The sequence below is a fragment of the Rhincodon typus genome, chromosome 29, assembly GCF_021869965.1.
Source record: "Rhincodon typus isolate 14 chromosome 29, sRhiTyp1.1, whole genome shotgun sequence".
Taxonomy (NCBI): domain Eukaryota; kingdom Metazoa; phylum Chordata; class Chondrichthyes; order Orectolobiformes; family Rhincodontidae; genus Rhincodon; species Rhincodon typus.
In genome coordinates this window covers 13893508-13906971 of record NC_063360.1, presented here as the reverse complement: position 1 = coordinate 13906971, position 13464 = coordinate 13893508, and the positions used below count along the sequence as shown (strand labels likewise).

The window sequence follows — 13464 nt, the reverse complement described above, 5'->3', positions numbered from 1 at the left end:
GAAAAGAAGGGAAAAGAAAAGAAGGGAAAAGAAAAGAAGGGAAAAGAAAGAAAGAAGGGAAAAGAAAGAAAGAAGGGAAAGAAGGGAAAAGAAAGAAAGAAGGGAAAAGAAAGAAAGAAGGGAAAAGAAAGGAAAGAAGATAGTAGTTTAGAGGACAGCTTTTCTCCAGAAAAGAAGTTGATTCAGACTTTATTCTACATAACAGGGTAGATGTTTTATTGATAAATGAGAAAAGGCTTCCTTCTGCTATGAAGTTTATATTCACTTAGCAAAGGTCATTGCCTCAAGTAGTAATTCAAAGCCATACCAGGGGCAAAGCAACAACACATTTCTCAGTATCCAAGTGGGTTAAGCTTTAAACAAACAAAAAAATATACCTCAACAGTTTCCCTTCAGTCCATGAATTGGATAAAGCTTTCCCAAACTGCAAATGAAGTGGCTATAGAGAAGGCGGCTATGACCAAATTGAAAAGTCAATGTCAGCTTCATAGAAAACATGCATTAAAAGCTGCTGGTAATAAGTCAAGGTAGCCATATAACAAAACTGGTCTATACAAGCACTTGTACAATAGTTAATGCAGAAACAAACTGCATCAGTTGTTAGGGAGACTACTTAGCCGACACTGCGCACATTTATCCCAGGCTTGGCATTCACTTGCCATAAATGGGCTAGAGAAACAAACACCTGCCACTGACATTCTATCCATGTTCCATAGAATGCTTATGTACATGGTAGCAAAACACAAGTAGTTGTATTACTGCCAGGTCATTTTCAAGGAGTGCCAGATATCCAGTGTTCATGTCAGTTTTCTACATAATTAGAAGAAATTTTCAGCAAGATTGAGGTGTGGACAGATTTACGATCATTAGACTCATGAATCTTCATACTGATGAGCATGATCTCACACAAGGGTGTAAATTTTAAAAGATCCAACATGCAAATTTTTTCTGTACTTATGAACGGTTCTTTTATAACATTGTCTTGAATTGTGATCAGGCTGCATAATGAAATCCCGACAGCGTGAAAGCAGACCATTTGGCCCATCTCCTCCAAACCAATCCCATGAAGAGCATCCTATCCAGACCCATCCTCTACCCGATCCCTGTGACCCGGCATTCCCCGTAGCTAATCCATCTGACCTACACATTCCTGGACACTATGGACAATTTACACGGCCAATCCACCTAACCCACACATCTTTGGACAGAGGGAAGAAACGGGAACACCCAAAGGAAATCCACACAGACATGGTGAGAACGTGCAAACTCCACACAGATAGTCACCAGAGACTGGAATCGAACCTGGTTCCTGGGTCTGACAGGCAGCAATGCAACCACTGAGCCACTGTGCCATACCATACAAAGTTGGCTTGCAAACTAAGAGGGAGTCCTTCCAGTCCTGCTCAAAAATAGCCAATTATGATACATACAATGACATTATCATATTTGATTACTGTAGTGGTGGTGGGTCAAACTTCAGATTATTGACTTTATACATACCTTTCAAAAGCTCAAGTTTCCCACATCACCCAGAGACTCCAAAATCATTACAAATATGCAATGTAAATTTCCAAAATGACCAAAACAAGATACAGATCATACTTTCATAATCTGCCGGCCTTGGCCAGATCACAGAATGTATTGGATCTTAGGTGTTGACATGTCAGGGTCAGCACTGAAGTTCAACAAAAAAAAGTGCTATACAACATAACATGAAATTGAACACATAATACAGATAAAATAGATAGCAACAAGACAGTCAGGACAACTTTAAAAAAAAAAAAAGGCACTGCAGGGTTCACCTCCACATTAAGTCCCAATTTGAAGTTACTAGAACAGGAAGGTACAACTTGTATTTGTACTGCTACTCGAGGGTGAAAAGTTATGATCCCATCTCATGGGGATACCAGGCAAGTCAGACCCAAGAAAGAATCCTGACTTGATGCACTTGGGCTTAGGGGGAGTATATGGAGTTATGGACATGGATAGAAAATTGGTTAACAGACAGGAAACAAAAATAGGAATAAACAGGCCTTTTTCCTGAATGGCTGGCAGTGACTAGTGGGGTACCACAGGGATCAGTACTGAGACCCCAGCTATTCACAATATTTAATAATGATTCAGATGAGGAACTAAAAATGTAATATTTCAAAATTTGCAGATGACAAAACTGGGTGAAAGGATGATGCCTAGACATTGCAACATGTTTTGGTCAGGCTGACCGAGTGGGCAAATACCTGGCAGATGTAGTATAAGACAGATAAATGTGAAGTTTTTCACTCTGGCAGAAAATTACTTGAATGGCTGTAAATTGAGAGGAGGAAAACTTTCAACAAGACCTTGGAGTCCTCTTGCACCAGTCACTGAAAGCAAGCATGCAGATGCAGCAGGCAGTAAAGGCAAACTGTATGGTGACCTCATGACAATACTGTGGCTTTAAGAGATCTATTTTGTCCCTTTTTTGTTGAAAGGAAAGGTTTTTTTAAGGCCAGGATGCTGAGCTGTCTATTTGAAATGCCAATGAAGTTTACAGCTTGAGAGGCCTTAGGTTTATTTTTCTAAAAAGTTGGAACAATAGAAACAGCTTGAATGGGTGTGGTCAAGTGCTCAGAAACAGGATTTTTAGTTTTTTATGTTTCAGTCGCAGTTGTTGTTGGCTCTCTTCCTGATACATTCTGAGTTCTCTTGATGTTTTTCCTCTTCGGCTGCTGGAGTTGCATGTGAGAAAATCTGTTTTTCATATCTGTCTTTTACGGGGTGTTCTAATATTGGAACAGTTAATTAGTAAGTTACTGAATCTATTATTGTTAATTTTTCCAATAGAATTACAGCTAAGCCAATTATGTTCCTTATTCTTTTGACGTATTTTAACTACAAGATATGAATAAGTTGTGTTTTGCTTGACAGTGTAGTTTGACAAACTGAATCGCATTTGGAATGCGACACCTTACATTCACCTTTAAAATAAGAATAGTTAGGGTCTAGGCTACCTTCTTAATATTTTTGAGGGGGTTTGGTCTGGTCCATAACCTTCATAGCAAAAGTATTTTAGTACAGGAATAAGAATACCTTGTTGCAGTTATATAGAGCACTGGCAAGGCCATACGTGCAATACTGTATGTAGTGTTGGTCTCCTTATCGAAGGATGCTGTTGCTGTAGAGTAAGTGCAGTGAAGGTTGACCAAATAGATTCCAGGATGGTCAGACTGATATGGGTGGGTGGGGGGGGTTGGGGGGGGGGGGCGGAAAAGGGAGGTGGCGGGATTGCGAATGAACTCACAAGCAGTGGGAGGGAGTGAGGGATATATTACAATTATATTCACTTGAGTATAGAAGGCTGAGGGATGGGGGTGTGCTTAGAAACCTATATAAAAACAAAAAAAAAAAATAAAAAAAAAAAAAAAAAAATTTTAAACAGGACTAGACAGGTTAGATGCAGGAATGATATTCTGGATGGTGGGGATCTCCATACCCAAGGATTGGGAACAAATCTATTTAGGGCAAGATCAGGAAAAATTTCTTGACCCAGATATAGTGTGGTGAGCCTGCAGCATTCACTATAGAAAACGTGGCCAAGAACACAACGGTGTTTTCAAGGAGGTAGATCTAGCTCGTCGTTAAAAGGATAGTTTGTTGCTGGGGGAAAGGAAGAGAGGGAGAGGAAGGTGGTAGGTTACAGTATGGAGCTCTATGATCAGTCATACTGAATGGCAGTGCAGACTCAAGGGATCAAATGGCCTACCCCTATCTTCAAACGTTTGATAGGTTAAATTTAAAATTTTTGGAATTGGTTAACTGTGGTTAGTCATAAATGTTCATAAAGTGACAGACGTTCTTTAACAGAATACAAGTTTCTTACATTAAAAAAAAAATGGCCTAAATACACACACATTGAGGAAAAAAAAAACTCAAACCCGTCCCCCAATTCCATCTGGACAGAAATTCAATTCTAATGAAATACCACACTCGGTCCTTTCTCAGCTGAGAAAAAAAAAATTTAAACAGATGTTGTTTGGTTTCTTTTCCTTCAACTGCGGAGATAATTTTTTTTACTCCTTTCAGCATCTGATGGCATGACCTTTCATAATTCAGATGGCCTCAACTCTCTCAGTTCTAACAATATGGAATTCTGACCTGGAAGTTTCAGAGACTATAGAGATAAAACTGAAGTGACAGCTATCCTGAACTGACCTGGGGAAACTACCTTCCCCCTTCAAAAAGAAAACATGGTTCTCCTCAGAGGAAATATTTCATCTTCTGAACTGTAAGTTTTAAAACACAGACAAAATAGAAATTGCTGGAAGAGCTCAGCAGGTCTGGTCGCATCGGTGGACAGAAATCAGAGTTAACATTTCAGGTTGAGTGACCCTTCCTCAGAACTTGACCCTTTCCAGCAATTTCTATTTTCCCCTCAGATTTGTAAGCTTTAAACATTCTGTTCATAGAATCCCTACACAGTGTAGGAAAAGGGCACTCAGCCCATCACATTTGAGATGACCTCTAAAGAGCATCCCACCCAATCCTCATTTATCATGGCTAATCCACCTAGCCTACACATCCTGTGACACTTATGAACAATCCATCTAACCTGCACATCTTTGAATTGTGGGAGGAAACCAATACAGCCAGGAGAACATACAAGCGCCACACAATCACCCAAGACTGGAATCCCTGACGCGGAGAGTCAGCAGTGCTAATCACCAGGCTGCCGCGATTCCCCTTCTGAAGTGATAAATCTAAACTAATTGCCTTTAAAACGTTTACTCTGCTTGTCATAAACCCAACAATATCTCATCCATTAACACTGCAGGGATCTGTACAGAACTTGATTACAATCATGCGCTGTGGAACTAATGGATTTAAGGTCACTATCCAAATAACTGACCAAATTCCAATTGCCTTTTTTAAAAATCCAACATTCCAAAAAGTGACAATACACACCTTTCATCATACTATGCAACAACAATTAATTTCTGAATTATTAACAAAGACCCCAAATTCATTCAAAACCCTCATTTAAGTCATTTAGACTTATTTTACAAAACATCTTGGCCAATCCTTCTTTTAGTTGTGCACTTAGAATCCCAAGGAAATTAAAAAATAAATCACGATTTGCCATGTTAAAACAACTGGAATGAGTGATCTGCGTATTTCCTGATGTCAAAACCAATTGTTTAAAATAACTATCTTACTCAATTTTGCAACGAAACATGTTAAAACGAGAAATCAGATACGAGAAACCACAATAGGATTTGAAATTCTGCTATAGCCGCCCTCCTGATTCAAACTATCCAGTAGCAATGCACTTTAAAAGACAGGATCCACCGTGTCAGGAACAAAATTAACAAGAAATCTCAATCCTGATCCTGATTGGATACTTAGTTACACTCGATTGGCTGCTCACTTGCTGTGCCACAATGTAGTGTGATAAAGGGTGTGTACAGCAACACTATTTTTGGACTTCTGAAGCCCCTAAAAACTCAAGCTCAGCTGGAAATTGTTTTAAACTATGGCCTTAGCTAAAATTTCCCGCATGTTTAGCGACTTAGAGTACAACGATACTCCTCTCCCTCCCAAAGAATATCCACTTCCCCCACCTCGAAAGAAAGCCGGGAACCGCTGACCCATTTCAGTTTCATTGCGTTTCCTGTTATAGCGTGATCTACCCGACATTAAATCCACGAACACAAATTAGTTGAAGCTGCTGCACTGCAGTAGATTAAAAAAGAGATCTTATTCAGAAAGAGGAAAAAAAAATGGATAAAATGTTCTAATTGAGTCAATACAGTGTGGAGCAGTCCTGATGAAGGGTCCAGGCCCGAAACGTCGACTCTGATGCTGCCTGGCCGGTATTTCCTCTAGTTCCACTTTTGTCTATAGTGTCTATTCTATCCAGCTCGATACAATGGAGTCATGCATTCGTTGCAACCAACGGCTCAAGAACATTAAGAGCTGGATAAGAACCGGTGTTCCCTCCCCACCCAATACAAATACATCGCGGTATCCGGAGATAAAGCAAAATAACTTAAACAATAAAATCGATAACGTCCGAATTAGATTAGGTCGCCAACCCCATCGGTTTTAGAGATGCAATTATTCCCGAGCATATTCCCTAAAATGTGATGGATTCTTCTCTACACGTCTTGTTTTATTCAATAAGGAAATAATGGGCGTGATTATTCATTACTCCTGAACATTAGGTCTGGAGCACAAAGGATTAGGGTGTCGATAACAAAACCATTACCCGCACAGCCCCTTTGGGGCAGCAAAAATGAAGGCGTATTAAAATCAACTGAAATTTATAGCAGTCATCCAGATGTGATCTCCCCCTCCCCCAAAATTAATGGAAGACAGGTTTTGGTTAAAGCCGAAATAAGGGAAACGTTATTTCATCTCAATAGAATAGGATTCATATTTTCAAGATGAGTCCCATCACAATCGGGCCAGAGAAAAATCAGATGTACAAAAAACAGATCTACAATGGAACCACAAAATGATGAAGCAATTTTTCATAATGTCTGGTGGAAGACTGGCAGGCTTTACATCAGGAAATTAAAAGATGCCGCGCTGGTTCAACATGTTAATATACCACGTAAACAAGGACATTCTCTCCATTTGTAGTTAATGAACGCACCTTGGGTACGGTACATTTTCAGTTGAGAGAGAAGCATCCGTCCATCAATTTTCGCATTTAAAACCGATAAAACCATTATCTTCGTTTCAATAGCAGTCCCATTTTCACGTTTGTAACTATTATTAGGACAAGAGATTCCAGCACTTGCAACTGCCACCCAAATTACAATTAAAGGATTTTTAAAAGAAATTGTCAAAGGTGGTCATAGCTCTACGGAGAAGACAACGACAAAGCAATGCGCTGACATACAATCAGTAAACTCGCCAGCTAAACTGCAGGAGCAAAAGAAAAACCAAATTGCAACTAGGGTGAGATAACAAGGTGTAGAGCTGGATGAACACAGCAGGACAAGCAGCATCGGAGGGTCTAGGCCCGATACATCAGCCTTCCTGCTCCTATGATGCTGCTTGGCCTGTGTTCATCCAGCTCTACACCTTGTTATCTCAGATTTTCCAGCATCTGCAGTTCCTACTATCTCTGTTGCAACTTAGGGTGGCCATTTCTCGCTTTGGAAGTATAAAGCAGCAGGTACTGGTCAATGTGATTCAACTACAGCGCCACAAACCTAGTGGCTTTCCAGTCCTATCCGCTTCATACTATGTTTTGACCTTCCAGGCAGTCATATTGCCAACAGAAATAGCGGAAAAAACAAACAAAAAAAAAAAAGCACGAGTCAGTTTACAGCTCTTGCATAAACTGACCTACGAGTGACGAACAATATTGCCATTCAATTATATTTGCCAGCTTTCATCATGGGATGTTCTCAAATAGAATTTTTTGATAAATGCATTTATGTTTTTGTTTCTAGGCTGTCGAGGCTACAGCAGGCAAGATAATTCTAAATTACACCTGACCCCAGTCCATCATTTTCCCCAGAAGAGCTAGGTAAAGATTCGGAAATCAGAACACGCATCCTTAAAGCAAATATACTGTGAAGAATCTAAACCCTTGAATACAGTCACATGGTTTAAAGTACAGAAGCACCTGGTCACCAAGGTGAGAAATGATTTCATATACATAGGGAACCAATGTGTTTCACCAGCAGAAAAAATAATTGTCTCCCAGTTTGCAAATGTTACTGATCAAGACAAGGAGGTGCAAAGACTTAAACTTTCCTTGAGTAGAGAAAGGCTTTTGAAACCAGACTGACACATTTCAAACCAAAAATATTGGTTACAAGTCCCAGATGCTGTAGCTCTGTAGCTAAACTCAGCGTTTACAGCAGGAACTAAAAATCAGGTACAAATTATTTGAACAAACCTCAAACAATTGAAAACATTTTACAGCTCCAAAACTATATTCAGACATAGCAGAAGAAATTTTATACACTCCAGACCCATCACCCACCTTCACTGAGTCAGTTATACACTACAAAAACTGACCATTTGGTCTAACTCATCCTTGCTGACCAGATATCCTAAACTGATCTAGTCCGATTTGCCAGCATTTCGTCCATACTACTCTAAACCCTTGTTACGGACATACCCATCCAGATGCCTTTTCAGTGTTGTAATTGTACCTGCCTCCACTACCTCCTCTGCCAGCTCATCCCATACACACACACACACTTCTGTAAGAAAGGTTGCCTCTCAGGTCCTGTTTAAATCTTTCCCCTCATCTTTAACCTATGTATTCTAGTTTTGGATTTTTCTACCCTGGGAAAAGACCTTGGCTTTTCACCCTATCCATGCCCCACATTATTTTGTAAGCCTCTAAGGGCCAGGGCTCCGGGAAAAAAGCCCTACCCTATTCAGCCTCTCCGTATTATTCAAACCTCCCGATCCCGGCTTGTAAATCTTTTCTGTAACCTTTCAAGTTTAACAGCATTTTTTTCTATAGCAGGGAGACCAGAATTAATGCAGTAATCCAAAACTGGCCTAACCAATCTCCTGTACAGCCACAACATGACGTCCAAACTTTTATACTCAATGCCAATAAAGACAAGCATGCCAAACGCCTTTTTCATCTACCAGTGACTCCACTTTCAAGGAACTTCCTTCACATTCATTGAAAATTGATCTCCCATTAACTTCAATATTGATTAACTTTATGCTCAAATTGAAATAAAAATAAAAGAGGAAATTCAACAGGCAGACCAATATATTTTTAAAAATAAAAGCTAAAACCTATAACCTATCCTTCTTTCCCATCTTCAGGTTCTGCAGCATCAGCTGTTGCCTTCATTGTCTGACAACACCCACCGTCCACAGTAATCAAAGAACGGTCAGTTCATTGAACTTCACAGAAGGTAAAGAGCTATACAATGAGCTTTCAGAATTGTTTACATGGATTTATTTTGACTTTTAAAAGAAAAAAAACAGCTAAACAGGAGTTGAAAGATTCCATAAAAAAAAAGTAGAAAAAAGGAATTAAGCAAAAAGCTCCAAGTATCTTCCCTATCAAGGTCCATACAGTGTGGAGCTGGAAGAACACAACAGGTCAGGCATCAGAGGAATATGAAAGTCGACGTTTTGGGTCAAGACCCTTCATCTCAATGAAGATATTTAAAGACTGCAGATCATTAAGATCTTTGGGCACCAAAGGATTGGGGAGGGGGTGGAGAAAAAGAGAGAAATGTGAAAGAGAATCAATCAGTCATGACCTCATTAAAGAAGAAGCCACATAGCTTATTTAAATTCCCATCTCTTACGAGTGTCAAATACAGGCAAAGTCACGAGCAACATTTAAACAAAAAAGACTAATCTTGGTCAATAGTTCCGCTTTGACCTTGACAAGATGTGCATTAAAATATTCCCACAATGTAGTTAAAAGTAAATTCAACCAAATTTGTTTTTGAATGTTACAAAGCATAACCAAGTAGCTATAATTACTCGAAGATCATAGTACATAGTAAAAAGAACTTCTTACACGGGCAGGGGTTGTTTAGTACGGAAAAAGGTGATTTCAACTGTAAACTGTCAATATTAGCAATTTTAAATTAGAACACGACTGTCAAAAATGTAAACAGTTGGGTGAAGCAGGACAACGATGGTTTAGTTCACTAAAAACATACACACACGAAAAATCAAAACTTTTACACGTACTTTGACTCAACGATCTCTCCCTCTCAAAAAGGAGACATTGAATAGATTGACAACTGAAGCTTAAGAAACAACATGGGAAAGAGCACGTGTGAAAATGCAGCTTCACATTCAATATAAACAGACAACCAATCAGTCAAGTTCATATTAAAAAGTGGGTATTACATATACTACTTTACTTTTTGCTGAGTTCGTCCAGCTCTGCTTTACTCTTGCCCAGTTCGATCTGCAGCTTCGCTTTTTCCCTAGCTGTCTCGTCAAGCAACCTCCGAGTGTCGGCCAACTCCGTCTCATACATGGCCTTGATGCCGGTCAGCTCACGGGTCGTCACCTCTTCCTTTTCGGAGATCTTAAGCTGCAGGACGCTATTCTCGCATTCCAAGGAGCGTACCTTGTCGATGTAAACGGCCAGGCGGTCATTGAGATTCTTCAGCTCTTCTTTCTCCTGGATTCGAGTAATCCGAGTCGGGCTCAGAGGCGTTTGGGCCCCACTGGCCCGGGTGTGTTTCTGAGCCGGAGTAGTTGACATGGTTAAAACTCCTTGGTATTTACCTGATTAATAAAAATTTAGGCTCGTACTGACTCGTAAAAACCCGTGCTGCCAAACCCCTTTTATTCAATGAACTAGAAAATGGCGCCGTTATCATGCGGCTCTCCTCCAGGGGTGTAGATGACGGAAGGAAGTAGATACGCTGCAGGCCGGGAATTGTAGTCCGATTAAGCCCACCTGTTTGACTGTTTGTCAGGACGTTGACGACCGGCCTCCGAGAGCGACGCGTGTTGTTGCCCTAATTCATCTACACCCACGAATGTTCCCTGATTGTCAGTTCTGCATTTTCTGGACCCAGGATTGAAGCCAGGTGTACTACAAATCCCAGCGTGCCGTACAAAGAGCACAGAACCAGACTGATGCTCGCCTCCAGCAATGATTGGGTTGTCTGCAGGCAGTTAATTGTCAATCATCTGTGCTGGCGCCCACCTCCATGGCTGTCCGCGCCCCAACGGAAAGCGCGGTTTTCAAATTTTGGCGCGCGTCGACAAACCGCAACAGATTTGAAGGAATTGTCTCGGGATTCAAGTGCAATTTGAGAGAGAGGTGAGGTCATTATCTGATCAAACAACTAATTTCTTTTGAAAAATTAAATATTAAAAATCGCCAGCTTCAACATACTGGTTAGTGGTATTTCCCCCTTTTACTTAAAGAATAATGAAGTAATCCTCGTTGCTAAACAGCCCCTCTTTAATATAATCCACAGGCTGAAATAGAAGTGCTTTTTATTTTCTTCTACAGGAAATATATTCAATTCGCCACCGATTAGTTATTTTCAGCTCATTCACTCACGTTCAGCTCCGTGATTTGTAATGTATCGCCTTTCGCAAAAGTTTTTTTTTTGTTTTGATTAGCGTGCTAATGTACTACATACTGCTCACTATAGCCTATACAATTACATTTGTTAGACACGAAGACAAAGTAAAATTAACCTGAACCTGAGTTTCCATAATTAAATTGCTCACACCTAGTATACCTGTCTAAATTATCAATTGGTCAATGCATTTGATTTAAAAAAAAATTCTGCAATCAAGATAGAACAGAAAAACGCTGAGAAATAGATTACATAAATTAGTTTGCTCTTGAGTTTGTTCTCTTCAACCGGACTCTCCCTTACTTAATCTTTCTGGAACTCCTTTCTCATTTAGCGAGCCGCTGCTACAAGAGGGACTGAATAGCTTCCTACACATAACAATTCCGTGATTATTTCTTCTCAATTTCCCATCTCTTACCCTACCCACTCCACAAAAAAGTCAGTGTATCATCTCTGGTCTACCTAATGAAGTCAGTGAAGGTAATAAACTTTTCAAATCTGATATTTGTGGCACATTAGATTTACAAAGTACATCAATCTTCCTTTAACCACAGATTATCTAAAAATGTCTTTAGCCATATAGCTTGACTGTTGTCAGGATATAATCATGATGTAACCATTTAAATAGCAAACATACATTAAATAAACCTCGAAACGTCAACTTTGCTGCTGCCTGGTCTGCTGTGTTCTTCCAGCTCCACACTTATCTCTGACTCCGGCATAGGCCGTTCTTACGATCTTTAAATCAAACCTTTATTATTGTTTTATTCGTTTTCATTGCACCTATATGACAAATGGCAATCTCCAATCTGTATTAGAAGTCACAACTGGCTATCATCAACACACTTTATTTTAGCTGGTGCTACTAATTTACTCAACCACTGAAATCCACGTTTCTCACTTTTAAAATTTCACTTATTAAAATACATCAATTGGAACATGAAATGACAAATCAAAAACATTAATTATAGATTGAATGACAACAGTAACTTTTCAGGAGAAAAAAGTAATTGTTCCTTGATGCCATTTCACTTAATGAGTTAAATTCACTTATATAATTCCAGCAGATTGTACAAAAGTACTCAAACCATTCAAATCGAAATTAATCTACTTAAATTTTGTGTTATATAGAAAAAGCACAAAACTGGTAAACAGGAGGAACACTAATCAGTTCTACCCTGAGTATCTTTTTTCACTGCAATTTTGAACGATTATGAATCACCTGTGCTATGATAGACAAAACAGAAATAAAACCAGAAATGCTAGAATTAGTTGGCAGGAGTGGAATTCCCACATGAAGGGTCACTGACCAGATATGTTAATGCTGTTTCTCCATGGATGTTGCCAGGCTACCTAAGTATGAGTATTTTCTGCTTTTATTTCCGATGTCAGACACCTAGTATTTTGCTTTTGTATTAAGGAAATGAGAAATACTCTGCTTAACTTCTCAAAATGCAGATATTTTGCAGACATTAAAACATCAAACTATGGCCTGGAATTGTAAAAAGCAAAATACATGCTCAAACTCTGAAATAAAAATATATTGCAACCTCAATTTTAAAATCTCATCCTAAGTGATCTTCCTTGTCTGAGGTGCCATATGCTTGCATCACTACTACACTGGAATGAGCACTCAAGTCTTGGAGTGTGATTATAAAATCTTGAAATTGTACCTTTGTCAATATTATTACTGGGCCCAATATTTATACTTCATTACAATTTCCTGGCTTGAACTAGATGACTGACCCAGCAGTGGAAAATTAAAAGATAATTTATACATGCCAGCAACTGAGTTATTTTTTTTTTGTTTTATTTCAACCTATCACTTTAGTTGGACCATATGTATTTGTGATGCCCTTAAAAGTGTGCTTGTTATGTTAAAAAAAAAAAAAATTGTTGCAGTGCTTGGACAGCTCAGTATGACCCTTATTAAAATCAAGAGGTTCGGAAGTGGGAAAAAAAAACAACCAATAAGTCATTGGATACCTAAGCACTTAATTACTGAGAAATGGTGACCAAAAACAAAGTGACAGAGCAGAAACCACAGGTTTACAATTGGTTACTTGGTGGTGAGGAATTAAAACTCATCAGCTCTTTATCAACCACTGGGGAACTTTGATTTTGAAGACTGGTTTTTAAAATGAAATCTGTGTAGAGTTCAAACAGATCCCAAGTTGTTTTTTTGTCTTGAGATTTCTACCTCAACTTTTGAGCATTTTACAGCTGTTGTGTATTTCTAAAGACTCACTTGCCCTACTTGTACTGTAATTTTACTGGGCTGAATGCATTACTTCACTACAACATGAGAACAAAAATAGAACAGTATACAGCACAGGAACAGGCCCTTCAGCCCACCAGACTGCACCTTCTAAACTAAAAACCTTTTACTTCTATGCTGTCCTGTATCCCTCTATTCCCTGCCTAT

The 13464-nt window shown here is 39.2% G+C and overlaps 1 protein-coding gene across 1 annotated transcript in view; it reads right to left on the bottom strand.

The window, feature by feature from the left end:
* Positions 1-10327, bottom strand: part of lmnb2 (lamin B2) — a 30634-nt gene extending 20307 nt beyond the window's left edge. Inside the window, exon 1 of the mRNA XM_020514920.2 lies at positions 9855-10327. Within this exon, the coding sequence (XP_020370509.2) occupies positions 9855-10204 (350 nt within the window). The 5' untranslated portion in view covers positions 10205-10327. The remainder of the gene's footprint in view (positions 1-9854) is intronic.
* Between the last annotated feature and the right edge of the window lie 3137 nt (positions 10328-13464).